This window comes from Oncorhynchus nerka, linkage group LG10, assembly GCF_034236695.1.
Source record: "Oncorhynchus nerka isolate Pitt River linkage group LG10, Oner_Uvic_2.0, whole genome shotgun sequence".
Lineage (NCBI taxonomy): Eukaryota > Metazoa > Chordata > Actinopteri > Salmoniformes > Salmonidae > Oncorhynchus > Oncorhynchus nerka.
In genome coordinates this window covers 15,354,061-15,381,566 of record NC_088405.1, presented here as the reverse complement: position 1 = coordinate 15,381,566, position 27,506 = coordinate 15,354,061, and the positions used below count along the sequence as shown (strand labels likewise).

At 47.9% G+C, this 27,506-nt stretch overlaps 1 protein-coding gene across 2 annotated transcripts in view; it reads right to left on the bottom strand.

The window, feature by feature from the left end:
- Nucleotides 1–27,506, bottom strand: part of zgc:172136 (uncharacterized protein LOC566376 homolog) — a 32,969-nt gene extending 5,463 nt beyond the window's left edge. The window contains exons 1-9 of one of the 2 annotated variants that reach the window (XM_065023049.1): nucleotides 27,320–27,506; nucleotides 18,835–19,059; nucleotides 17,649–17,739; nucleotides 11,875–11,954; nucleotides 6,147–6,223; nucleotides 5,852–5,930; nucleotides 5,626–5,742; nucleotides 4,092–4,247; nucleotides 1,999–2,064 (exon numbers count right to left, since the gene is read on the bottom strand). In XM_065023049.1, coding sequence (XP_064879121.1) covers nucleotides 1,999–2,064; nucleotides 4,092–4,247; nucleotides 5,626–5,742; nucleotides 5,852–5,930; nucleotides 6,147–6,223; nucleotides 11,875–11,954; nucleotides 17,649–17,739; nucleotides 18,835–18,915 — 747 coding nt within the window. In that variant the 5' untranslated portion in view covers nucleotides 18,916–19,059; nucleotides 27,320–27,506. Of the gene's footprint in view, nucleotides 1–1,998; nucleotides 2,065–4,091; nucleotides 4,248–5,625; nucleotides 5,743–5,851; nucleotides 5,931–6,146; nucleotides 6,224–11,874; nucleotides 11,955–17,648; nucleotides 17,740–18,834; nucleotides 19,060–19,672; nucleotides 19,877–27,319 lie in introns of those variants that run through there. The other variant, XM_065023050.1, reaches the window with a different exon arrangement.

Below are 27,506 nucleotides of genomic sequence, written 5' to 3'. Positions count from 1 at the left end.
TTTATTAGAAGCTTATATGGACAGGGAATCATTAGTTCATATGTAGTAAATCATTAATAAACAGTTTTAAAGTATGAACCAAACTCATTGGGTCAAAATCATAGTTTTGGTGTTTTGCCAAATAGTGAGCTTCTGTGGTGTCAAAGGGCTGGTCTTTGTGAGCCTTTTGAGAGATTCATACTTTATTCAAATCAAATCAAATTTATTTATATAGCCCTTCGTACATCAGCTGATATCTCAAAGTGCTGTACAGAAACCCAGCCTAAAACCCCAAACAGCAAACAATGCAGGTGTAAAAGCACCTCCAGATTGTATCATGTAATTCAGTTTTAAAGAAAACATTACAGGTTTGGCTTGACAGGAAGATGTACAATCCAACATGTGTTTCTCTCATTTTTCAGTGGGCCATCTGGACCTTGCTTAGACCAAGAGGCCTGATAGGTCCTCACAGTCTCTCACCTCACACCACCTCACCTCACCTCCTCCCCACCACCTCCTCCTCCTCCTCCTCCTCCCACCACCTCCTCCTCCTCCTCCTCCTCCCACCACCCGACCTCCCCCACCCCACCACCACCTCCTCCTCCCACCACCCACCTCCCACCACCCACCACCACCACCTCCCACCACCACCACCTCCTCCTCCCACCACCACCTCCTCCTCCCACCACCACCTCCTCCTCCCACCACCACCTCCTCCTCCCACCACCACCTCCTCCTACCACCACCTCCTCCTCTCCACCACCACCTCCTCCTACCACCACCTCCTCCTCCTCCTCCTACCACCACCACCTCCTCCTCCTCCCACCACCACCTCCTCCTCCACCACCACCTCCTCCTCCTACCACCACCTCCTCCCACCACCTCCTCCTCCCACCACCTCCCACCACCACCACCACCTCCTCCTCCTCCTCCTCCTCCCCTCCACCACCACCACCACCACCTCCTCCTACCACCACCACCTCCTCCTACCACCACCACCTCCTCCTACCACCACCACCTCCTCCTACCACCACCACCTCCTCCTACCACCACCACCTCCTCCTACCACCACCACCTCCTCCTACCACCACCTCCTCCTACCACCACCTCCTCACACCACCACCTCCTCACACCACCTCGCCTCACACCACCTCGCCTCACACCACCACGGTCTATTGGGTATGTAATCACCTCAACCCCCATAAATCACAACAAACCCCAGACCCCTAACTAATTCTCCCAGAGTGTGTGTGTGCGTGTGTCTAATCCTCCCAGATGGCCTCTGACGGACAAATCAAAAGGCTGAGGTGGGATGGCCCCCAGACCATGGTTTTGTCCTAAATGGCACCCTATTCCCTACATAATGCACTACTACCTATAAGGCTCTGGTCAAAAGTAGTGCACTATATAGGGAATAGGGTGCCATTTGAACTCAACCCATGCAATGTTTTACTGCCGTTTCTGGTTAACCTACACATTCCTCACATGGTTGATGTAGAGGGCATAGTAGGAGGAGGGTGGATGATTTGAGAGGAGGCAGGTTCACTCTGACGCACACATTGACATCCGTAGACAGATGGGACACATATCCTCAAATACAGCAACATTAAACCCCCCCACATACACACACACATTGACAGATGGAACACATATCCTCAAACACAGCAACATTAAATGCCCCCCCCACACACACACACACACACAGACAGATGGAACACATATCCTCAAACACAGCAACATTAAATGCCCCCACACACACACACACACACACACAGACAGATGGGACACATATCCTCAAACACAGCAACATTAACCCCCCCCCACACACACACACACACACACTGTCAGATGGGACACATATCCTCAAACACAGCAACATTAACCCCCCCCCACACACACACACACATTGACAGATGGGACACATATCCTCAAACACAGCAACATTAACCCCCACACACACACTGTCAGATGGGACACATATCCTCAAACACAGCAACATTAACCCCCCCACACACACACCTGATAAAGCTGCATTCCTCTGAGGGTCAGCCCCAGCAGAGCTGTGCCTCTCTCTTCTTTCTTGTCCTGAGAGACAGAAGGATTGAAGAAGGAGAATGAAGGATGAGGTGTCAGTCAAGCATCTGAGCCCCCCAAGATAACAAGATAACAGGCAATCCCACAGCCATACAACCCCAACCCACAGCCATATAACCCCAACCCACAGCCATATATCCCCAACCCACAGCCATACAACCCCAACCCACAGCCATACAACCCCAACCCACAGCCATACAACCCACACAACCCCAACCCACAGCCATACAACCCACAGCCATACATCCCCAACCCACAGCCATATATCCCCAACCCACAGCCATATATCCCCAACCCACAGCCATATATCCCCAACCCACAGCCATACATCCCCAACCCACAGCCATACATCCCCAACCCACAGCCATACATCCCCAACCCACAGCCATACATCCCCAACCCACAGCCATACATCCAACCCACAGCCATATAACCCCAACACACAGCCATATAACCCCAACCCACAGCCATATATCCCCAACCCACAGCCATATATCCCCAACCCACAGCCATATATCCCCAACCCACAGCCATATATCCCCAACCCAGCCATATCCCAAACCCACAGCCATACATCCCCAACCCACAGCCATATATCCCAAACCCACAGCCATATATCCCAAACCCACAGCCATATATCCCAAACCCACAGCCATATATCCCCAACCCACAGCCATATATCCCCAACCCACAGCCATATATCCCCAACCCACAGCCATATATCCCCAACCCACAGCCATACATCCCCAACCCACAGCCATACATCCCCAACCCACAGCCATACATCCCCAACCCACAGCCATACATCCCCAACCCACAGCCATACATCCCCAACCCACAGCCATACATCCCCAACCCACAGCCATACATCCCCAACCCACAGCCATACATCCCCAACCCACAGCCATACATCCCCAACCCACAGCCATACATCCCCAACCCACAGCCATACATCCCCAACCCACAGCCATATATCCCCAACCCACAGCCTAACCCCTCCACTGGGAACATTTGATGAATCCCAAATGTAACAATTCAAATATCTCTGTTTAGACATCTGTCTGCAGTGGCTCTGTGCCATACATGTTGAAACTCCATATCTCTGTTTAGATGTCTGTCTGCAGTGGCTCTGTGCCATACATGTTGAAACTCCATATCTCTGTTTAGACGTCTGTCTGCAGTGGCTCTGTGCCATACATGTTGAAACTCCATATCTCTGTTTAGACGTCTGTCTGCAGTGGCTCTGTGCCATACATGTTGAAACTCCATATCTCTGTTTAGACATCTGTCTGCAGTGGCTCTGTGCCATACATGTTGAAACTCCATATCTCTGTTTAGACGTCTGTCTGCAGTGGCTCTGTGCCATACATGTTGAAACTCCATATCTCTGTTTAGACATCTGTCTGCAGTGGCTCTGTGCCATACATGTTGAAACTCCATATCTCCGTTTACACGTCTGTCTGCAGTGGCTCTGTGCCATACATGTTGAAACTCCATATCTCCGTTTAGACGTCTGTCTGCAGTGGCTCTGTGCCATACATGTTGAAACTCCATATCTCTGTTTAGACGTCTGTCTGCAGTGGCTCTGTGCCATACATGTTGAAACTCCATATCTCTGTTTACACGTCTGTCTGCAGTGGCTCTGTGCCATACATGTTGAAACTCCATATCTCTGTTTAGACGTCTGTCTGCAGTGGCTCTGTGCCATACATGTTGAAACTCCATATCTCTGTTTAGACGTCTGTCTGCAGTGGCTCTGTGCCATACATGTTGAAACTCCATATCTCTGTTTACACGTCTGTCTGTCCTTGCTTCAGCCTAAAAAATGTGGGCTGTAGACAAGGATTATCCAGTACAGCAAGAAGAGGATATTACCTCCCTCCTGAGTCTGGTTCATCTCTAGGTATCTTCCTTTTTGGGAAATGTTCCTGGCCACTGAGCTCCTGTCTCTGTTTGGTCTTTGGGGTCTTAAGACATTTGAATGATTGCTTCACTCTGCTATGAGATCTCTGACTGACCTTCTGTAGCCTGTAGAAGGTGACGGGGACGTCCTCGAGACGACAGGCCTCTTTGATGAAGTGGAGTACCGCATCACGTGGCGTCATGCCCCATAGCTCCTTGTGTACCTTGGGACCGTGACAGAGCAGGTAGTCCACCCCACGCTTCGCCACAATCTGAAGATGGAGAGAGAAAACAACACACATTGGTTCAATATTACTGTAGAACAGCGGTCTACAACCTGTTCTATCGTGAGAGCTACTTTAAAAATAAAAAAAAAGTTGCGAGCTACTCTTTTTTTCTAGCTTTCAAAATATACACATTCTTCTCCTCTCCTCTACCCTGCAACTCTTCCCAGGGTCCGTGATGTGCAAGAGATGTGTTTTCTGCCAATATACCTAGTAAAATAATGGTTCATAAAATTATATTTAGTATTTTCTAGAATTTGGTTCTCTCCCGTTTTAGAAGAAAGTTATTTGTTTCTGGCCATTTTGAGCCTGTAATCGAACCCAAAAAATGCTGATGCTCCAGATACTCAACTAGCCTAAAGAAGGACAGTTTTCTTGCTTCTTTAAATCAACACAACAGTTTTCAGCTGTGCTAACATAATTGCAAAAGAGTTTTCTAATGATCAATTAGCCTTTTAAAATGATAAACTTGGATTAGCTAACACAACGTGCCATTGGAACACAGGAGTGATGGTTGCTGGTAATAGGCCTCTGTACGACTATGTACAGCCACAATAGTAATTTACAACATTAACAATGTCTACACTGTATTTCTGATCAATTTGATGTTATTTTAAATTAACTTTTTTTTGGGCTTTTCTTTCAAAAACAAGGACATTTCTAAGTGACCCCAAACTTTAGAACGGTAGTGTAGATCTGTCAGGTAAACCAACAAGACAGTGATTATTAGCATCTCTTACTTGCTACATACTGAGTTTTCACCAAACAGACAGATGGGGGCAATATTGCTGGAAATTATTTGGCAGATATTGTGTTACGTTTGGCTTTTCAAACCAATAGTATCTAACCAGGGATGGGATCATGTCAAAGTGGCTTTGAATGGATAGTAGCCAGGAGCTTTATGTTTATGACAGTATGCATGGAACACGTGAAAAAACACATTGCTTTCAGAATTGATTGGCGAGCTACTCACAGGTGGGCTGCACGCTACTGGCAGCTTGCCATCAGCAGTGGAGAAAGTACCCAATTGTCCTACTTGAGTAAAAGTTACACTAATAGAAAATGACTCAAGTAAAAGTGAGTCACCAAGTAAAATACTACTTGAGTAAAAGTATTTGGTTTTAAAAATAATTAAGTATGAAAAGTAAATTAAACGAATAATTTCAAATTCCTTATATTAAGCAAATCAGACACAACTGACTTGAGAAAGAGAGAGAAAGAGAGAGATTTTCTTGATAGAGAAAGACAGAGAGACCACATTCAGACAATATCGCTGTAGAACCATTTACTGAGAATGGCAGTGGCCACATGTAAGAAACTGTACGGTATCTCATCACGTAGACTTCCCAAGGCCCCACACACTTACCCAGGGAGGGAAGTACTCTTTGGGTTGGAAGTAGCGGGTGCCTCCCTGGTTCTTCCCAGGCAGGGGATGGTCCTCCAGGTCAGATTGAAGAGCATACCCAGCCAGCTGGAAGTACACCTGGAAAATGGGATTTCATTGTGTTATTGTGTACTTTTTGAATGTTTGTGATTGTCTTACGATGAAGAAATCTAAAATAAAATGTTTGAAAGAAAGAACACAAGTCCACCTCCTCCTGCTGACGACACTCTGAACGCAACACCCTCTCCCTCAGGTCAGAGAAGTACAGACGCCTCGCCTTCCGCTCACTGGGGGAAGAGTTAGAGAGAGGCAGGGTCACTAGATTTAATAACAACGGAGTTGGAGGAGGTAAAGGGAGTTCATGAGATACAGAGCAGGGTATATTAAATCCACATTTTTGGAGGGAGACCTCGAGTGCATTGTTATTCGGTTCCAGCAATGGGTCTGAAGTATGATGGTATGTTTAGAGTATTAGGAAATAAGCATGTTGTTTGGAGCCTCACCAGATGAGCCTGCCGTTCTCCACATAGTACTGCACCTTGAGGCAGAGTACCAGGGGGAGGGATCTCTTCTGTAACCCCTGAGGAAACAACACAACCATGGTGAAACACCCCACCCCACAACCATGGTGAAACACCCCACCCCACAACCATGGTGAAACACCCCACCCCACAACCATGGTGAAACACCCCACCCCACAACCATGGTGAAACACCCCACCCCACAACCATGGTGAAACACCCCACCCCACAACCATGGTGAAACACCCCACCCCACAACCATGGTGAAACACCCCACCCCACAACCATGGTGAAACACCACTCCCCACAACCATGGTGAAACACCCCACCCCACAACCATGGTGAAACACCCCACCCCACAACCATGGTGAAACACCCCACCCCACAACCATGGTGAAACACCCCACCCCACAACCATGGTGAAACACCCCACCCCACAACCATGGTGAAACACACCCCACAACCATGGTGAAACACCCCACCCCACCCCACAACCATGGTGAAACACCCCACCCCACCCCACAACCATGGTGAAACACCACTCCCCACAACCATGGTGAAACACCACTCCCCACAACCATGGTGAAACACCACTCCTCACAACCATGGTGAAACACCCCACCCCACAACCATGGTGAAACACCACTCCCCACAACCATGGTGAAACACCACTCCTCACAACCATGGTGAAACACCCCACCCCACAACCATGGTGAAACACCCCACCCCACAACCATGGTGAAACACCACTCCCCACAACCATGGTGAAACACCCCACCCCACAACCATGGTGAAACACCCCACCCCACAACCATGGTGAAACACCCCACCCCACAACCATGGTGAAACACCCCACCCAACAACCATGGTGAAACACCCCACCCCACAACCATGGTGAAACACCACTCCCCACAACCATGGTGAAACACCCCCCCACAACCATGGTGAAACACCCCACCCCACAACCATGGTGAAACACCCCACCCCACAACCATGGTGAACACCCCACCCACAACCATGGTGAAACACCCCACCCCACAACCATGGTGAAACACCCCACCCCACAACCATGGTGAAACACCCCACCCCACAACCATGGTGAAACACCCCACCCCACAACCATGGTGAAACACCACATAACCATGGTGAAACACCCCACCCCACAACCATGGTGAAACACCACATAACCATGGTGAAACACCCCACCCCACAACCATGGTGAAACACCCCACCCCACAACCATGGTGAAACACCACATAACCATGGTGAAACACCCCACCCCACAACCATGGTGAAACACCACATAACCATGGTGAAACACCCCACCCCACAACCATGGTGAAACACCCCACCCCACAACCATGGTGAAACACCACATAACCATGGTGAAACACCCCACCCCACAACCATGGTGAAACACCCCACCCCACAACCACGGTGAAACACCACACCCCAACCCACAACCACGGTGAAACAACACAACCACGGTGAAACAACACACCCCAACCCACAACCACGGTGAAACAACACAACCATGGTGAAACAACACAACCACAGTGAAACAACACAACCACAGTGAAACAACACACCCCAACCCACAACCACGGTGAAACAACACAACCACAGTGAAACAACACAACCACAGTGAAACAACACAACCACGCTGAAACAACACAACCACGCTGAAACAACACAACCACGCTGAAACAACACAACCACGCTGAAACAACACAACCACGCTGAAACAACACAACCACGCTGAAACAACACAACCACGGTGAAACAACACAACCACGGTGAAACAACACAACCATGGTGAAACAACACACCCCACCCCACAACCATGGTGAAACACCCCACCCCACAACCATGGTGAAACACCCCACCCCACAACCATGGTGAAACACCCCACCCCACAACCATGGTGAAACACCCCACCCAACAACCATGGTGAAACACCCCACCCCACAACCATGGTGAAACACCCCACCCCACAACCATGGTGAAACACCACTCCCCACAACCATGGTGAAACACCCCACCCCACAACCATGGTGAAACACCCCACCCCACAACCATGGTGAAACACCCCACCCCACAACCATGGTGAAACACCCCACCCCACAACCATGGTGAAACACCCCACCCCACAACCATGGTGAAACACCACATAACCATGGTGAAACACCCCACCCCACAACCATGGTGAAACACCACATAACCATGGTGAAACACCCCACCCCACAACCACGGTGAAACACCCCACCCCACAACCATGGTGAAACACCACATAACCATGGTGAAACACCCCACCCCACAACCATGGTGAAACACCACATAACCATGGTGAAACACCCCACCCCACAACCATGGTGAAACACCCCACCCCACAACCATGGTGAAACACCACATAACCATGGTGAAACACCCCACCCCACAACCATGGTGAAACACCCCACCCCACAACCACGGTGAAACACCACACCCCAACCCACAACCACGGTGAAACAACACAACCACGGTGAAACAACACACCCCAACCCACAACCACGGTGAAACAACACAACCATGGTGAAACAACACAACCACAGTGAAACACAACCACAGTGAAACAACACAACCACAGTGAAACAACACACCCCAACCCACAACCACGGTGAAACAACACAACCACAGTGAAACAACACAACCACAGTGAAACAACACAACCACGCTGAAACAACACAACCACGCTGAAACAACACAACCACGCTGAAACAACACAACCACGCTGAAACAACACAACCACGCTGAAACAACACAACCACGGTGAAACAACACAACCACGGTGAAACAACACATGGTGAAACAACACACCCCAACCCACAACCATGGTGAAACAACACAACCACGGTGAAACAACACAACCACGGTGAAACACAACCATTGTGAAACACAACCATGGTGAAACACAACCATGGTGAAACACAACCATGGTGAAACACAACCATGGTGAAACAACACAACCATGGTGAAACACACCCCAACCCACAACCACAGTGAAACACAACCACGGTGAAACAACACAACCACGGTGAAACAACACAACCACAGTGAAACACAACCACTGTGAAACAACACAACCACAGTGAAACACACCCCAACCCACAACCACGGTGAAACAACACAACCACGGTGAAACAACACAACCACGGTGAAACAACACAACCACAGTGAAACAACACAACCACAGTGAAACAACACAACCACGGTGAAACACACCCCAACCCACAACCACGGTGAAACAACACAACCACGGTGAAACAACACAACCACAGTGAAACAACACAACCACAGTGAAACAACACAACCACAGTGAAACAACACAACCACGCTGAAACAACACAACCACGCTGAAACAACACACCCCAACCCACAACCATGGTGAAACACCCCACCCCACAACCATGGTGAAACACCCCACCCCACAACCATGGTGAAACACCACATAACCATGGTGAAACACCCCACCCCACAACCATGGTGAAACACCCCACCCCACAACCACGGTGAAACACCACACCCCAACCCACAACCACGGTGAAACAACACAACCACGGTGAAACAACACACCCCAACCCACAACCACGGTGAAACAACACAACCATGGTGAAACAACACAACCACAGTGAAACACAACCACAGTGAAACAACACAACCACAGTGAAACAACACACCCCAACCCACAACCACGGTGAAACAACACAACCACAGTGAAACAACACAACCACAGTGAAACAACACAACCACGCTGAAACAACACAACCACGCTGAAACAACACAACCACGCTGAAACAACACAACCACGCTGAAACAACACAACCACGGTGAAACAACACAACCACGGTGAAACAACACAACCACGGTGAAACAACACAACCATGGTGAAACAACACACCCCAACCCACAACCATGGTGAAACAACACAACCACGGTGAAACAACACAACCACGGTGAAACACAACCATGGTGAAACACAACCATGGTGAAACACAACCATGGTGAAACAACACAACCATGGTGAAACACACCCCAACCCACAACCACAGTGAAACACAACCACGGTGAAACAACACAACCATGGTGAAACAACACAACCACAGTGAAACACAACCACTGTGAAACAACACAACCACAGTGAAACACACCCCAACCCACAACCACGGTGAAACAACACAACCACGGTGAAACAACACAACCACAGTGAAACAACACAACCACAGTGAAACAACACAACCACAGTGAAACAACACAACCACGGTGAAACACACCCCAACCCACAACCACGGTGAAACAACACAACCACGGTGAAACAACACAACCACAGTGAAACAACACAACCACAGTGAAACAACACAACCACAGTGAAACAACACAACCATTGTGAAACACAACCACGGTGAAACAACACAACCACGGTGAAACAACACAACCACGGTGAAACAACACAACCATTGTGAAACAACACAACCATTGTGAAACAACACAACCATTGTGAAACAACACACCCCACAACCATGGTGAAACAACACACCCCACAACCATGGTGAAACAACACAACCATGGTGAAACAACACAACCATGGTGAAACAACACACCCCACAACCATGGTGAAACAACACACCCCACAACCATGGTGAAACAACACACCCCACAACCATGGTGAAACAACACAACCATGGTGAAACAACACAACCATGGTGAAACAACACAACCATGGTGAAACAACACAACCATGGTGAAACAACACACCCCACAACCATGGTGAAACAACACAACCATGGTGAAACAACACAACCACGGTGAAACAACACAACCACGGTGAAACAACACAACCACGGTGAAACAACACAACCACGGTGAAACAACACAACCACGGTGAAACAACACAACCACGGTGAAACAACACAACCACAGTGAAACAACACAACCACAGTGAAACAACACAACCACGGTGAAACACACCCCAACCCACAACCACGGTGAAACAACACAACCACGGTGAAACAACACAACCATGGTGAAACAACACACCCCACAACCATGGTGAAACAACACACCCCACAACCATGGTGAAACAACACAACCATGGTGAAACAACACAACCATGGTGAAACAACACAACCATGGTGAAACAACACAACCATGGTGAAACAACACACCCCACAACCATGGTGAAACAACACACAACACAACCATGGTGAAACAACACACAACCATGGTGAAACAACACAACCATGGTGAAACAACACACCCCGCAACCATGGTGAAACAACACAACCATGGTGAAACAACACAACCATGGTGAAACAACACACCCCAACCCACAACCATGGTGAAATAACACACCCCACAACCATGGTGAAACAACACAACCATTGTGAAACAACACAACCATGGTGAAACAACACAGTGATGCAAGTGCTGGACATCTTTATAAAGAAGTCGGGACACAACACAACCATGGGTGAACGAATGGGCCTGGCAATACAATGTAAAGGCATAGCATGAACTATGTGTCATGTTAAGAACAATACACAGCTAGACACTATGTAGGGCAGTGGGCTGCAGTGAGCTGGTTGGTTAACGAGGGAGGTGTGTGTTCTGAGACACGAATAAAACCCATCTATTTTAGAATACATCAATGAGTAGATTATTGGAGCACTCTTACCTTCCCTGAATCTTGCTTCCATTCCTTAGGGAAATACTTGGTCAGCTTATCTTCCATGTCCAGAAAGATGTGCTCATTGTCTGAGGTAAAACAGGAAACAGGACACCCTCAGTCAAACAAAATAATAATTAACTCATGCGTAAAACTGCCTAACAATGACATTAATTAGAGTAAAGAAAGAAAGAAAAACACTTGTTCTTCCATTGGTGTGGTCAATGCAACCAGCAGGCAAACAAAACAACTGTTGTGTTGACAGCTATGCTAATACGCCTGTTGACAGCTATGCTGATACTAATATTCCTGTTTGCTTATAGGCTCTGCTAGCATACCGGGCTCAGGAAGAAAGTAACAATATTGACTGTTGGCTCGCTAGGCCTGCAGAGTAAAAAGGACTACAAAAACCAAGAACATTTATGAAACGCTTATGTCCTTCTTATGAATGTGTTATGTCCTGCTTATGAATGTGTTATGTATGCTTAGGAATGCATTATGTATGCTTAGGAATGTGTTATGTATGCTTAGGAATGTGTTATGTATGCTTAGGAATGTGTTATGTATGCTTAGGAATGTGTTATGTATGCTTAGGAATGTGTTATGTCCTTATGAATGTGTTATGTATGCTTAGGAATGTGTTATGTCCTTCTTAGGAATGCGTTATGTATGCTTAGGAATGTGTTATGTCCTTCTTATGAATGCGTTATGTATGCTTAGGAATGTGTTATGTCCTTCTTAGGAATGCGTTATGTATGCTTACGAATGTGTTATGTATGCTTAGGAATGCGATATGTATGCTTAGGAATGCGTTATGTATGCTTAGGAATGCGTTATGTATGCTTAGGAATGTGTTATGAAGTACTTATTTACGTACCCTTCAAATGGAGTGTTAAAAATGAATAATCTTGTATGTTTAATCCTCATTCTAATAGCTCTTTGTTCTTAAGGAAGACAAACAAAACTAAATCATGAAGTTTCTCCTTTCATCACAAATGATCTCAATGTGTTTTCTTTCAACAGTTGGGCTGATAAGATGGTTGCAGCTGTGAGGAAAGTGATGAGGGGGGGGTTGTATCAATGTGTTAGATACAAATCACCAGTCAAATATCCACTGGGGTTATATCATCCTGTCTCTAGTACACCCCTACTCCAACCTAACATGTTCCACTGGGGTTATATCATCCTGTCTCTGGTACACCCCTACTCCAACCTAACATGTTCCACTGGGGTTATATCATCCTGTCTCTGGTACACCCCTACTCCAACCTAACATGTTCCACTGGGGTTATATCATCCTGTCTCTGGTACACCCCTACTCCAACCTAACATGTTCCACTGGGGTTATATCATCCTGTCTCTGGTACACCCCTACTCCAACCTAACATGTTCCACTGGGGTTATATCATCCTGTCTCTGGTACACCCCTACTCCAACCTAACATGTTGCACTGGGGTTATATCATCCTGTCTCTAGTACACCCCTACTCCAACCTAACATGTTCCACTGGGGTTATATCATCCTGTCTCTGGTACACCCCTACTCCAACCTAACATGTTCCACTGGGGTTATATCATCCTGTCTCTGGTACACCCCTACTCCAACCTAACATGTTCCACTGGGGTTATATCATCCTGTCTCTAGTACACCCCTACTCCAACCTAACATGTTCCACTGGGGTTATATCATCCTGTCTCTGGTACACCCCTGCTCCAACCTAACATGTTGCACTGGGGTTATATCATCCTGTCTCTAGTACACCCCTACTCCAACCTAACATGTTCCACTGGGGTTATATCATCCTGTCTCTGGTACACCCCTGCTCCAACCTAACATGTTGCACTGGGGTTATATCATCCTGTCTCTAGTACACCCCTACTCCAACCTAACATGTTCCACTGGGGTTATATCATCCTGTCTCTAGTACACCTCTACTCCAACCTAACATGTTCCACTGGGGTTATATCATCCTGTCTCTGGTACACCCCTACTCCAACCTAACATGTTCCACTGGGGTTATATCATCCTGTCTCTGGTACACCCCTGCTCCAACCTAACATGTTGCACTGGGGTTATATCATCCTGTCTCTGGTACACCCCTACTCCAACCTAACATGTTCCACTGGGGTTATATCATCCTGTCTCTAGTACACCCCTGCTCCAACCTAACATGTTCCACTGGGGTTATATCATCCTGTCTCTGGTACACCCCTACTCCAACCTAACATGTTCCACTGGGGTTATATCATCCTGTCTCTGGTACACCCCTACTCCAACCTAACATGTTCCACTGGGGTTATAACATCCTGTCTCTAGTACACCTCTACTCCAACCTAACATGTTCCACTGGGGTTATATCATCCTGTCTCAAGTACACCCCTACTCCAACCTAACATGTTCCACTGGGGTTATATCATCCTGTCTCTGGTACACCCCTACTCCAACCTAACATGTTCCACTGGGGTTATAACATCCTGTCTCTAGTACACCTCTACTCCAACCTAACATGTTCCACTGGGGTTATATCATCCTGTCTCTAGTACACCCCTACTCCAACCTAACATGTTCCACTGGGGTTATATCATCCTGTCTCTAGTACACCTCTACTCCAACCTAACATGTTCCATTACATCCATCTTATTCACTTCTGTCTTCACCTCATCCATAATGCCTATATTTTTTTATACGATAAGCATTTCATTTCAGGCTCATCTCTTTCTGACCTCACCACATTCAGGCCACATGACTCACTCACTCCTCCATCCATCCATCCATCTTCCTTTTCATTAAAATTACCATCTCATTCTCTGACTCACCACCTCAATCACCATCTCATTCTCTGAGTTTCTTTCACCTCTGCTCTCCTCCCTTTCACTGGTTTTGTTTTAACGAGACTCCCTGGCCAGTCACCACTCCTCACCCCTACCTCTTCTTCTTCACCCGCCCTTATCCTCCCTTTATCTCCATCTATCCCTCCCTCCATCTATCCCTTCATCCCTCCCTCCAGTGAAGAGGTGGAATGCAGGGCCACATTCCTGGCTTAATGAAGTTAATATTGTTGGAATCGCGGCCAGACCCAGACCAGAGAGGTGGAAGGCCCCCACACACCACCGCAGGCACTCACACAAAAACAAAAGAGCTCTTGTTCAAGAGGTGAGCCACACAAGATTACCAAGAGGTGAGCCACACAAGATTACCAAGAGGTGAGCCACACAAGATTACCAAGAGGTGAGCCACACAAGATGACCAAGAGGTGAGCCACACAAGATTACCAAGAGGTGAGCCACACAAGATTACCAAGAGGTGAGCCACACAAGATTACCAAGAGGTGAGCCACACAAGATTACCAAGAGGTGAGCCACACAAGATTACCAAGACATTTCAACAAGGCAGAACAAAGAGAGAAAGACAGAAAACAGGAAGGAGAGTGAGAAAGAAAGAGACTGACAAAACATTTGAATTGAACTTGTCCAAAGGTCAAAGAAGATTCGACATCTCAGTCTCAGCAATGCAGAAACACACACCAACATTCCCTTCTGATCTCATTCTGCCGTTACCCCGTTTCTGGCAACTAACCCAGTTGTTCAGTTCTATTATGTAAACAGTCTGCTAGTAGAAGGACTCAAGGACTGGGGTGTTTGTGACTGTGTTGTCTGTGGTGTGTAATGTGTGTGTACTACAGTGTGTGTGTGTAATGTGTGTGTACTACAGTGTGTGTGTACTACAATGTATGTAATGTGTGTGTACTACAGTGTGTGTGTGTACTACAGTGTAGTGTGTGTGTGTGTGTAAGGGTGTACTACAGTGTAGTGTGTGTAAGGGTGTACTACAGTGTAGTGTGTGTGTACTACTGTGTGTATAGGTGTACTACAGGGTGCGTGTGTGTGTGTGTGTACTACAGTGTGCGTGTATGGGTGTACTACAGTGTGTGTACTACAGTGTGTAATAGGTGTACTACAGTGTGTGTGTGTACTACAGTGTGCGTGTATGGGTGTACTACAGTGTGTGTACTAGTGTGTAATAGGTGTACTACAGTGTGTGTGTGTACTACAGTGTGCATGCATGTGTACTACAGTGTACTACAGTGTGCATGTGTGTGCGTGTACTACAGTGTGCGTGTGTACTACAGTGTGCATGTGTGTGTGTACTACAGTGTGCGTGTGTGTGTGTGTGCGTGTACTACAGTGTGCGTGTATACTACAGTGTGCGTGTGTGTGTACTACAGTGTGCATGTGTGCGTGTGTACTACAGTGTGTGTGTTCTACAGTGTGTATGTGTACTAGTGTATGTGTATGTACTACAGTGTGGTGTATGTACATACTGGATTATGAATACAGTGAGTATTACATCAGCTCGTTGAAGTCTACTGTAACTGTGTAATCAGAATATATTGTGACCCCAGAATGGTTGTTGTCTAATGCAGCAGAAACATTTATTTCAGGTTCAAAGACTCTGGAGTGGATTGGTGGGTGGGTGGGCAGGGTAAGGGGTGGGTGGGTGGGCAGGGTAAGGGGCGGTTGGGCAGGGTAGGGGCGGTTGGGCAGGGTAAGGGGCGGTTGGGCAGGGTAAGGGGCGGTTGGGCAGGGTAGGGGGCGGTTGGGCAGGGTAGGGGGGCGGTTGGGCAGGGTAAGGGGTGCGAGGTTGGGTAGTGTATGGGGCGGTTGGGCAGGATAAGGGGCGGTTGGGCAGGGTAAGGGGCGGTTGGGCAGGGTAAGGGGCGGTTGGGCAGGGTAAGGGGTGGTTGGGCAGGGTAAGGGGTGCGAGGTTGGGTAGTGTAGGGGTGGTTGGGCAGGGTAAGGGGCGGTTGGGCAGGGTAAGGGGCGGTTGGGCAGGGTAAGGGGCGGTTGGGCAGGGTAAGGGGCGGTTGGGCAGGGTAAGGGGTGCGTGGTTGGGTAGTGTAGGGGCGGTTGGGCAGGGTAAGGGGTGGTTGGGCAGGGTAAGGGGCGCTTGGGCAGGGTAAGAGGTGCGAGGTTGGGTAGTGTAGGGGGCGGTTGGGCAGGGTAAGGGGTGCGAGATGGGTAGTGTAGGGGGCGGTTGGGCAGGGTAAGGGGTGGTTGGGTAGTGTAGGGGCGGTTGGGCAGGGTAAGGGGTGCGAGATGGGTAGTGTAGGGGGCGGTTGGGCAGGGTAAGGGGTGGTTGGGTAGTGTAGGGGCGGTTGGGCAGGGTAAGGGGTGCGAGGTTGGGTAGTGTAGGGGCGGTTGGGCAGGGTAAGGGGTGGTTGGGCAGGGTAAGGGGCGGTTGGGCAGGGTAAGGGGCGGTTGGGCAGGGTAAGGGGCGGTTGGGCAGGGGGGGTGCGTGGTTGGGTAGTGTAGGGGGCGGTTGGGCAGGGTAAGGGGTGCGTGGTTGGGCAGGGTAAGGGGTGCGTGGTTGGGCAGGGTAAGGGGTGCGTGGTTGGGCAGGGTAAGGGGCGGTTGGGCAGGGTAAGGGGCGGTTGGGCAGGTTGGGCAGGGTAAGGGGCGGTTGGGCAGGGTAAGGGGCGCTTGGGCAGGGTAAGGGGTGCGAGGTTGGGTAGTGTAGGGGGCGGTTGGGCAGGGTAAGGGGCGGTTGGGCAGGGTAAGGGGCGGTTGGGCAGGGTAGGGGGCGGTTGGGCAGGGTAGGGGGCGGTTGGGCAGGGTAAGGGGCGGTTGGACATGGTAAGGGGTGTGTGGTTGGGCAGGGTAGGTCTCAGAGGCCTGGGTCCACATTCATAAAGCGTCTCAGGAGGAGTGCTGATCTAGGATCAGCCCCCCCCCCCCCCTCCTGGGTTAGGGCTGGTTTTGGCCTGTGTAGAAGCTCCAACTTACCCTTCACCACTGTCAGGCCAAAGAAGTGCAGCTCTTTTATTCCAAGGAGCTCAGACACCTGATTGAACACATCCTGCCCTGTGGACTTGACCTGAGAGAGAATGAGGAGAGAGAAGACTGTTATAAACAGGGTGACTAACAGGCCCTGTGGACTTGACCTGAGAGAGAGTGAGGAGAGAGAAGACTGTTATAAACAGGGTGACTAACAGGCCCTGTGGACTTGACCTGAGAGAGAATGAGGAGAGAGAAGACTGTTATAAACAGGGTGACTAACAGGCCCTGTGGACTTGACCTGAGAGAGAATGAGGAGAGAGAAGACTGTTATAAACAGGGTGACTAACAGGCCCTGTGGACTTGACCTGAGAGAGAATGAGGAGAGAGAAGACTGTTATAAACAGGGTGACTAACAGGCCCTGTGGACTTGACCTGAGAGAGAAGACTGTTATAAACAGGGTGACTAACAGGCCCTGTGGACTTGACCTGAGAGAGAAGACTGTTATAAACAGGGTGACTAACAGGCCCTGTGGACTTGACCTGAGAGAGAGTGAGGAGAGAGAAGACTGTTATAAACAGGGTGACTAACAGGCCCTGTGGACTTGACCTGAGAGAGAAGACTGTTATAAACAGGGTGACTAACAGGCCCTGTGGACTTGACCTGAGAGAGAGTGAGGAGAGAGAAGACTGTTATAAACAGGGTGACTAACAGGCCCTGTGGACTTGACCTGAGAGAGAATGAGGAGAGAGAAGACTGTTATAGACAGGGTGACTAACAGGCCCTGTGGACTTGACCTGAGAGAGAATGAGGAGAGAGAAGACTGTTATAAACAGGGTGACTAACAGGCCCTGTGGACTTGACCTGAGAGAGAATGAGGAGAGAGAAGACTGTTATAAACAGGGTGACTAACAGGCCCTGTGGACTTGACCTGAGAGAGAATGAGGAGAGAGAAGACTGTTATAAACAGGGTGACTAACAGGCTGACTGTTATAAACAGGGTAACACAGAAAAAGTGAAGTGACCTCCCAGACATGGATCTCATGTACAACTCCATACATTTTATAGTACGGGACTAGAAATACTCTTGATACATTACTGGCCCAGGACTAAAACCTTCCATTGAAACTCCCCTGGCTGACTCATGGAATACCTACAGAATCAACAGGAGGAGTCATAATGGGACGTGCTCACCCCCACAGTGATGTCCAGCTGTTCTTTATTAGGGAGCAGAACACACAGGGTTCTCTCCTGTTTGGTGGTGGAGACAGACATGGTGTCTGCAATAAGGATCCTCTCTGGTCACTCCTTCAGTTTAAACCCTCTTCAGTCTCTCTCTCTCTCTTCTCTCCAATGATCTCCCCACTCCTTCACTTCTTCTTTCTGGTTAGGGGGAATGTGTTGTTCATTTTCTGCTGTCTAAAAAGACAAATAGAGACCGAGAGACGTTTTTGAGTCATAAAAGCTTTAAAGACGTTGTAGATGTAACACCAGGCATAGCATGGTTATAAGAGTGCATAGCATGGTTATAAACACACAAAGCATTAAACATTGGACACAGAGTAGCACTAAAGAAAACAGATTTATTGATTTCCTTTTTCAACAGGATCACATTTTGGGCTCCTGAGTGACGCAGTGGTCTAAGGCACTGCATCTCAGTGCTAGAAGCGTCTCTACAGATTCTGGTTCGATTCCAGGCTGTATCACAACCGGCTGTGATTGGTATTCCCATAGGGCGACCCACAATTGGCCCAGCGTCGTCCGGGTTAGGCCGTCATTGTAAATAATAATTTGTTCTTAACTGACTTGCCTAGTTAAATTAAGGTTATATAAATATATAAAGTGTTTGATCCCTTTCAGACATCAGTCTAACCACAAAGACCACTTGTATTTCCATCTACTTTGTTGTTGATATTTTTTGGGATTGACTCACAAAAGGTATTCATTCAATCAGTCTAAAAAGAAAAGGCCAATCCGCTATCCGGACAAGAATAAACAGCATGGTGAGACTGGTGCATTCCTCCTCCATTACCATTATCTGGTCAAGTCCACACGGCTGGTCCCTGCTCTCTGGTCCCTGCTCTCTGGTCCCTGCTCGATGGAGCTATCAACTGGAACGGGCCTCAAGAGAGTCTTGGTGCCTGGAGCCGGTCGTGTAGTTAAAGCAGCCGGTCATGTAGTTAAAGCAGCCGGCCTCAGCAGCTGGTTGTGTAGTTAAAGCAGCCGGCCACAGCAGCCGGTTGTGTAGTTAAAGCAGCCGGCCTCAGCAGCCGGTTGTGTAGTTAAGGCAGCCGGCCTCAGCAGCTGGTTGTGTAGTTAAAGCAGCCGGTCGTGTAGTTAAAGCAGCCGGCCTCAGCAGCTGGTTGTGTAGTTAAAGCAGCCGGTCGTGTAGTTAAAGCAGCCGGCCTCAGCAGCTGGTCGTGTAGTTAAAGCAGCCGGCCACAGCGGCCGGTCGTGTAGTTAAAGCAGCCGGCCACAGCGGCCGGTCGTGTAGTTAAAGCAGCCGGCCACAGCGGCCGGTCGTGTAGTTAAAGCAGCCGGCCACAGCGGCCGGTCGTGTAGTTAAAGCAGCCGGCCACAGCGGCCGGTCGTGTAGTTAAAGCAGCCGGCCACAGCCGGTAAAGCAGCCGGCCACAGCGGCCGGTCGTGTAGTTAAAGCAGCCGGCCACAGCGGCTGGTCGTGTAGTTAAAGCAGCCGGCCACAGCAGCTGGTTGTGTAGTTAAAGCAGCCGGCCTCAGCAGCTGGTTGTGTAGTTAAAGCAGCCGGTCGTGTAGTTAAAGCAGCCGGCCTCAGCAGCTGGTTGTGTAGTTAAAGCAGCCGGCCTCAGCAGCTGGTTGTGTAGTTAAAGCAGCCGGTCGTGTAGTTAAAGCAGCCGGCCTCAGCGGCCGGTCGTGTAGTTAAAGCAGCCGGCCTCAGCGGCCGGTCGTGTAGTTAAAGCAGCCGGCCTCAGCGGCCGGTCGTGTAGTTAAAGCAGCCGGCCTCAGCGGCCGGTCGTGTAGTTAAAGCAGCCGGCCTCAGCGGCCGGTCGTGTAGTTAAAGCAGCGGTCGTGTAGTTAAAGCAGCCGGCCTCAGCGGCCGGTCGTGTAGTTAAAGCAGCCGGCCTCAGCAGCTGGTTGTGTAGTTAAAGCAGCCGGTCGTGTAGTTAAAGCAGCCGGCCTCAGCAGCTGGTTGTGTAGTTAAAGCAGCCGGCCTCAGCAGCTGGTTGTGTAGTTAAAGCAGCCGGCCTCAGCAGCTGGTTGTGTAGTTAAAGCAGCCGGCCTCAGCAGCTGGTTGTGTAGTTAAAGCAGCAGGCCTCAGCAGCTGGTTGCTGGTTAGTTAAAGCAGCCGGCCTCAGCAGCTGGTTGTGTAGTTAAAGCAGCCGGCCTCAGCAGCTGGTTGTGTAGTTAAAGCAGCCGGCCTCAGCAGCTGGTTGTGTAGTTAAAGCAGCCGGCCTCAGCAGCTGGTTGTGTAGTTAAAGCAGCCGGCCTCAGCAGCTGGTTGTGTAGTTAAAGCAGCTGGTTGTGTAGTTAAAGCAGCCAGCCACAGCAGCTGGTTGTGTAGTTAAAGCAGCCGGCCTCAGCAGCTGGTTGTGTAGTTAAAGCAGCTGGTTGTGTAGTTAAAGCAGCCAGCCACAGCAGCTGGTTGTGTAGTTAAAGCAGCCGGCCTCAGCAGCTGGTTGTGTAGTTAAAGCAGCCGGCCTCAGCAGCTGGTTGTGTAGTTAAAGCAGCTGGTTGTGTAGTTAAAGCAGCCAGCCACAGCAGCTGGTTGTGTAGTTAAAGGAGCCGGCCACAGCAGCTGGTTGTGTAGTTAAAGCAGCCGGCCTCAGCAGCTGGTTGGATGCCTAGGCCTAGGTCATACTATTAAATCCCAGTCCCACTGTTCTTCTATAGCCTATACTAAACCATATCTACAGCCCCTCAATCTGCCTCCCATTCATTCACGTCAATCCCTTTTGATAAGCACACACAAATACGAAAGGAGTGAAAATTCCCATGTGAAACCACACAGGCCCTTTCCTCCCCAGGTCTGGCCCAGAGCCGGACTCTGCAGGGCTCACATCATTAATCTGATTCATTGATTTGGCCAGATCAGGCTCTTTGTTAATCAGCGGTGGATTGTACCAGTCAGGGATTTGGGTCGGTCGGGGGCAGAGGGGCAACCCCAAAACACGGCCTTCCCAGTGATAATGTTCTGTTGCCAAGATGCTCGAGGAAAGACAAATGAAACCTGAAAACATTTTATAGCTGTTCACAGAAAACAAGTGGCTACTAAACTAACAATCCAAAAAACAACAACTTCCTCTGTGATCCTAAAAGGGCAAGCCTCTGCTGTGGTCTGTTCTGTTCAAACACGTTACCCACCTCCTACATTTAGAAAAGTGTCTTGATGTCAAACCCACACCCGTCATGACATGATTAAACATGTTTTTTATGTGCATCACACCTGTTATGATATTCACTCTGTTATTATTCCCACTAACTGACACGCCCATGGGGACATGAGATTTTGATCAGACTTCAAGTAGTATTGGTTCCATTCTGCCAGTCTAATGTACCTGAAGTATTTGAAAGAAAACACATGAGGTACTTTACTAGGTGTGTTTACGTCCTCCAAGGAGGAGGAACAATAAAAACAGTCTTTATAAACGTTATTGCTCTTAATCACCCCCAAGAATTAAAGTCCAATCTGAAGTGTGTGTGTGTGTGTGTGTAAGAGATAACTCCTGAGAGGTACTCTGTACAGCATGTTCAAACAAAGTCTCACACCTGCCACTCAGAAGAACAGCACACAACACGCAGCAAAGCCAAACCTGAAAAGCCAGCCTTGTTCTGAGACATTTGACTGTGAAGTCATACTATCCCCAGGGCCCAGGCAAACCTCTCTACGGTCCTAGGCTATACAGGAACCTGTGTTCAGGAAGCCCCCAGGCAAACCTCTCTACGGTCCTAGGCTATACAGGAACCTGTGTTCAGGAAGCCCCCAGGCAAACCTCTCTACGGTCCTAGGCTATACAGGAACCTGTGTTCAGGAAGCCCCCACTACTGTGTGAACATCCCTTGTTTGGAACTTCCTTGTGATTTGTTTTTGTTGTCATTTTGCTTCTAGTTGTTTTGAATAATCATGTACTGCCTAACCTTTTCAAAGGCCACTTTTCATCTCTCTGTAAACCCCTGAGGAAGGTAATGTCCACAGTCCAAAACATTGGTGTGAAAACCATTCAATTGTGTGGAGCCTCCAAGCATCCGAGAGAATGTTGTGTCTCAACCGGTGACAAGCACAACAAACACCTAAGACAATGTCAGATAAGGTCTAAGCTACAACATACGTGAAAACGAGACATCTGAGATTATCTAAAAACGATCTGCCTCTTATTCATGGGAGATGATCTTAACCACATTTTATTTTTTAAATAATCAAATAGTTTTACAACCCTCCCTGTTTGTAAGCCTTCAATTGATATCAAACTCAACCGTTTATCCTTTTCATTGTAGTTTTGGATGTCTCATGGTAGGGCGGGATATGCAAAATGGGTCACGTTTGAGCACCTCTATCTCCTGAATGTTTCCGGCACTTTCTGACCACTTCTACCACGGGTAAACCTGTTTGGAAGGATTTTTTCAAATCTAAAAAGGAGTGTAGTCAAACAGTGAGTGAATTCATATGGAATGACCCAGTGACAAAAGGTCTGAAAAGCCAATGACAAACACAAGAGCACACCTTCAGAGACAGTAGATGACCATCTTACTCACGCTGCAAAACAGTGTGGCAGAGGTGAGTTGAAAAGCCTGACTGGCGTTGAGTACAGCGTTGGTTTTACAAGGCGTCCAGGAATGTGAGTTGTGCATAAGACAGACGTGAGTTAATTCCTTAGACTAGACGGTTCAATCCTTCCTCACAGTTTCTGTTGACAAAGGGAACTTTGACCCAATGGTTTTGAATAGATGAGTAGATGAAGGATGCAACGAATGGAATGTGGCGATTCCTTGCACCTGAGTCCTTGCATTCATAGCTCTGTCCATGCATTGTTGAGTGGTTACATTTCTCCAGCCCCATCCCACAGCTGTACCAAAAAAGTGGTGGTGGAATCGCAGATTTCCCCTTTAAAATGTGAAGCAGTAAGATTGGAACTGACTGGTGTCAAGAAGACTTAAAGTAGATATGACATAGTGTGTCTGATAGGCTTGACAACACACAGAAAGTATTCATACCCCTTGTCTTATTCCACATTTTGTTGTGTTACAGCCTGAATTCAAAATTGATTAAATCTAATGTTTTCCCCTCACAATACTCTATAATAAAAATGAAATACAGAAATATCTCATTTAAGTCAATACTTTGTAGTAGCAACTATGGGGGCAATTACAGCTGAGTCTTTTGGGGTATGTCTCTATAAGCTTGGCACAAGTCTCGAAGAGATTTCTAAGTTAATTTCTTTGCCACATTTTTTGCAGTTTTACTTTAGTGCCTTATTGACTGATGTTGAGCACATTTAGGTTAGTATTAGAATTGTATTGTGAAGTAACTACAATGTTATTGATCCATCTTCAGTTCTCATATCACAACCATTAAAACTCTCTGAGCAGTTTCCTTCCTCTCCCCCAACTGAGTTAGGAAGGACTGTATCTTTGTAGTGACTGGGTGTATTGATACACCACTCAAAGTGTAATGAATAACTTCACCATGTTCAAAGGGATATTCAATGTCTGCTTTTTACACATCTACTAAAGAGGTGCCCTTCTTTGCAAAGCATTGGAAAACCGCCCTGGTCTTTGTGGTTGAATCTGTACTTGAAATTCACTACTCGATTCAGGGACCTTACAGATAATTGTATGTGTGGGTTACCAAGATCATTTTAACCACTATAATTGAACAATGAATGAGTCCATGCAACTTATGAGATTTCTTAAGCACGTTTTTACTCCTGAACTTATTTGGGTTTACAAGGGTTGAATCCTTATTGACTCAAGACATTTCAGCTTCTCATTTTGTATTCCTTTCTAAAGTTTTATACAAATACAATTTCACTTTGACATTATGGGATATTGTGTGTAAATCAGTGACACAAAATCTCATTTGAATATTCAGGCTGTAACACAACAAATATGTAAAAAGTAAAGGGGTGTGAATACTTCCTGAAGGCACTGTACCCCCCACCTAGTCTTATCACTTAATATCCCCATCAAGTATTAATCAGAACAGTTACAGTCAGAGCCAGTTTAAGTATGAGCCTCATCTAACACTCACAAACAAGTCTGCAGACAGGGCAGGCTGACGTGTGAAATGACCTCACTCGTCCTCCCCTCCGACATCCCCTTAGTCTAACCAGAGTGACCTCACTCGTCCTCCCCTCCGACATCCCCTTAGTCTAACCAGAGTGACCTCACTCGTCCTCCCCTTAGTCTAACCAGAGTGACCTCACTCGTCCTCCCCTCCGACATCCCCTTAGTCTAACCAGAGTGACCCCACTCGTCCTCCCCTCCGACATCCCCTTAGTCTAACCAGAGTGACCCCACTCGTCCTCCCCTCCGACATCCCCTTAGTCTAACCAGAGTGACCCCACTCGTCCTCCCCTCCCTCCCCTTAGTCTAACCAGAGTGACCTCACTCGTCCTCCCCTCCGACTCCCCTTAGTCTAACCAGTGACCTCACTCGTCCTCCCCTCCCATCCCCTTAGTCTAACCAGAGTGACCTCACTCGCCCCTCCCCTTAGTCTAACCAGAGTGAACTCACTCCGACATCCCCTTAGTCTAACCAGAGTGACCTCACTCGTCCTCCCCTTAGTCTAACCAGAGTGACCTCACTCGTCCTCCCCTTAGTCTAACCAGAGTGACCACTCGTCCTCCCCTTAGTCTAACCAGAGTGACCTCACTCGTCCTCCCCTTAGTCTAACCAGAGTGACCTCACTCGTCCTCCCCTTAGTCTAACCAGAGTGACCTCACTCGTCCTCCCCTTAGTCTAACCAGAGTGACCTCACTCGTCCTCCCCTTAGTCTAACCAGAGTGACCTCACTCATCCTCCCCTCCGACATCCCCTTAGTCTAACCAGAGTGACCTCACTCGTCCTCCCCTCCGACATCCCCTTAGTCTAACCAGAGTGACCTCACTCGTCCTCCCCTCCGACATCCCCTTAGTCTAACCAGAGTGACCTCACTCGTCCTCCCCTCCGACATCCCCTTAGTCTAACCAGAGTGACCTCAGAATTGGCATCCAGACCTAGTTTCAACTACTATTTGAAATGGTATAAATAATGTAGTTGTTTTGCTTTACCCTGTATGGGATGCTAGGTGGGCGGGGTTCGCACTTCCGTTTTACCACTATTCTATCAGTTCCATTGCAACAGGTTCAATCAAGCACAGCTAAAGTATTTGAACGAATTAAAATAGTATTTGAAGCCATGTTTTCCTCAGACCTGGCATCACATGAGAGCAGTCAGCCCAGACATCTGCAGGGCCTTAAATCCCCTTCAAGACTATTATAACCCCTTGTTCTTAGTACGCTCTTAATGTGCAAAAACAATACTGCAGACCGCTGCAGCCAGACCGCTGCACTCTACATGCCATCTGCATCTCAAAAGGCACCCTATTCCCTACATTAGACCAAGGCCCATTGGGCTCTGGCCAAAATTAGTGCACTATATAGGGAATAGGGTGCCATTTGAGGTGCACTTTAGACTACTGCACTGTAGTGTTCAAGCCCTTTAAGGTGCAAAGAGCTGCCAACGGACTGCTCTGTTAAACACTTTGAACAGTGAAGTGAACACTTCAGTGTACCGGTAGAATCTCGATGAGGGGACTGGGGAAGCACACACACACACACACACACACAACACAACCACCAGACTGAAACTAATCACCTCATAACCATCCAGCATTCCAATCTCAGATGAGCAAGGCATCCATTTCATGGTGCAGAGACTAGAAACCTTTGATAGAAACATTGAGAGCGATCCAACACTAAAATCTGTGGGTTTCCAGGGAATGAGAGTAACATTCAATTATTACACAAGGAGCAGAGAGAGAGGGTCAGAGAGAGACAGACTGAGAGAAAGAGAGTTTCAGAGTGAGGGACAGAGTTAGGGAGAAATATGTATGGAAGGCTGAGGACGTGGAAACGTGGATATATTCTGTGGAGGCTTGGGGTAACAATAACCTTTTTTTTTTTTTTTTTTGAACTAATCATGAAGAAAGCAAAACAGAAAACTAACAGCCCTCTGTAATATAGTGTACAACACTTCTTCAGAACACAGACAACGGTTTGAGAGGAATATGTCATTGAAGGAACCTGGGAGTTTAGAGAAACATTTCATAAAGCATCTCCAAGTAGCCTCGGAGCAATAGAGGCTATGAGCGCACCTGCTTACAAAATAATCATATTCATACTTTCCTTGCTGAATGCAAATGTACATCCAACCTAGTTAAAAGTGTGATGTGATGTAATTCAATTCGGAGCAGGTGTATACTTATCAAAATGTATTCGATTCATAAAAATGTATTTATTAGGCAACGTTAGAGCATACTAAGTAGCCTACAAAAATAAAATAGTAGCCGAAAGAATGCAATACTGTATTGAATGAATAATGGAGACGTTAAACGCATCATGAACACACATAAACAAAAACATTAACGCGGAATAGAAGAGCAACATGCTTGCTTGCATGTTATGCCAATCTCCGCCCTAAATAGTTGAAAAGTAACACTTACCGACAGATGAAACCAGCAAACACCTGAATATCTTAAACAAAACGAGGTTGTTGAGGTTATCCAGACATAGAAATGAGACAAATTATCCCTAAAATAACAGAACGTAGTTTGAGAGTTCTGGAGGACAGTGAAAAAGTAACAACATTGGCGTGATGTTGAAAAACTTTCAAGATGCTCCTCCGCTGAG